We start from the raw sequence: 1,634 nt of genomic DNA, 5'->3' as shown, positions 1-1,634 counted from the left end.
TTCCGATCTTTGTGTTTCATCCCCCTGCCCCCTTCCCCTCCTCCCTCATTTCCAGAGGCCCCTACTATCACGCAACCCAGGTAGTGGGCGGGAGGGCGTCTCCGGGCCCTTCTCAGGGCTCGGAGACAGCGCCCACCCCGACCCACTCCCGCCTCAGCTCGAGCTCTGTCGTCGACGCCTGTGGCCCTGGCGCGTTGCCTGCGAGGTATTCCCGGTACCCCAGCTCTCCCTCCCCAGCAGAGCGTCCGGGACCGCTCTGCTGGGGGATCAGAGGGAGAGCCTGCTGCCGTCGTGTCTCCCTTGCGCTGATCACCGCCTGGGCTAGCTCCACCGACAGCACGCTTCGTGCTGTCATAATTGTGAAGGTCAAACTAAGTTGTTCAAACGGCAGGTTGAGCAAAATAGCGGACGAGATGACAGCTTCTTTGGTTGGCTTCTGTTCATGAGATGTTGAGAATGATCCAAACTTGACGTCGGACAACTTAGTCTTGGCCGTCACGGCGCTGGGAAAAGTTCTCAGAGACTCAGGGATCCGATCTGGCATCACTGTGCTCTGTGCTCCGGCGACCAACGAAAACCCCTCTTTCTCCCTCAAATACTTGCAGATAAACTCCAATACTGCATTGATCACTAGCGGTGCCCACATCTCCTGCAGCTCTCGAGCGGTGTTCTGGTTGTGTACCTGCTCGTGGCCACGCCCAGCGCCGGCTTCCAGATTGACTGCAAATTTGAGGATATCGAGGCCGATGCAGAGAATAAGCTCGGCCGTGTCCCAATCGACAAGCTCGGTTACCATGGTGAAGCCCGCTTCGGCAACATTGTGCAGCTGAAAGAAGACCCCCGAGGTAGCATAGCAAATGGCGAAGTCGGTCATGGCCCCATTGACGTGGAAGTTTAGCTGGCCCCTGGCGTCTTGGGTGTACCCGAATGCTGAAAGCGTTAAAGACCTAAGTTGGTTACGCGTCACGAGAGGATGGCCATAGAGATTCCAAAACGCCAATTCGAATCCTTTGATCATCCCAAAATTCTCTCTCACAACAGCAATGATTTGGTTACTGGAGTGAAAGCAGGCAGCAGCCAACGGGCTTTGTGTGGCCACGACCTTGTGTACGTGAAATTCCATGGGCAAGAAGTTATCAGTCGCTGACCGGAGCACAATAACAGAATCGCAGTGTTCACCGCGCAGCAATTTGGCGAACAGATGAGAAGCAAGTGGCCCCATGAGGTCGGTTGGCCGAACTGGTCTGCTGGGGGGTGCGACTGGCATCTCTGAAGAAGCTACACGTCAATTCGATTAGCCATCATGAGAACACTTCGAGCTCACGGAATGCATCACTCACATCCCTCCTTATAATCAGTCTTCTCCTTATTCTCGACCCCTTCATCACCAGACTTGTCCCTAACCTTGTCTCTATTCTCGTGCTCGATCACTTCCACGGTCTTGACCTCGGGCTTATCCTCGGTCTTGCCTTCGTTCTCGTAGCTGGGCTCATGCTTAGTCGCGTCCACAGCCTGGGTCTCGGGCATTTTCTCAGCCTTGTCACTGGGATTTTCTTCAACATTGAGCTCATCCACGTTCTCGGCGTCGATTCTCTTTTCACCCATTTCATCACTCATATCATCACCCTTGCTGC

General features: G+C 54.7%; 1 protein-coding gene across 1 annotated transcript in view; it reads right to left on the bottom strand.

Annotated features, from left to right (window-relative positions):
• Window positions 1–112: 112 nt before the first annotated feature.
• Window positions 113–1,634, bottom strand: part of KD926_001415 (uncharacterized protein) — a gene marked incomplete at both ends in the record, with an annotated part of 2,606 nt that continues 1,084 nt past the window's right edge. The window contains 2 exons of the mRNA XM_053105120.1: window positions 113–1,278; window positions 1,341–1,634. The exon at window positions 1,341–1,634 is cut by the window's right edge and continues 1,084 nt beyond it. Of these exons, the coding sequence (XP_052951702.1) occupies window positions 113–1,278; window positions 1,341–1,634 (1,460 nt within the window). The remainder of the gene's footprint in view (window positions 1,279–1,340) is intronic.

The sequence above is a fragment of the Aspergillus affinis genome (genome assembly GCF_023601865.1).
Source record: "Aspergillus affinis strain CMG 70 chromosome Unknown NODE_129_length_103272_cov_84_718155, whole genome shotgun sequence".
Lineage (NCBI taxonomy): Eukaryota > Fungi > Ascomycota > Eurotiomycetes > Eurotiales > Aspergillaceae > Aspergillus > Aspergillus affinis.
The sequence above is the reverse complement of the archived record's forward strand: the minus strand, read 5'-3'. Positions and strand labels throughout refer to the sequence as shown.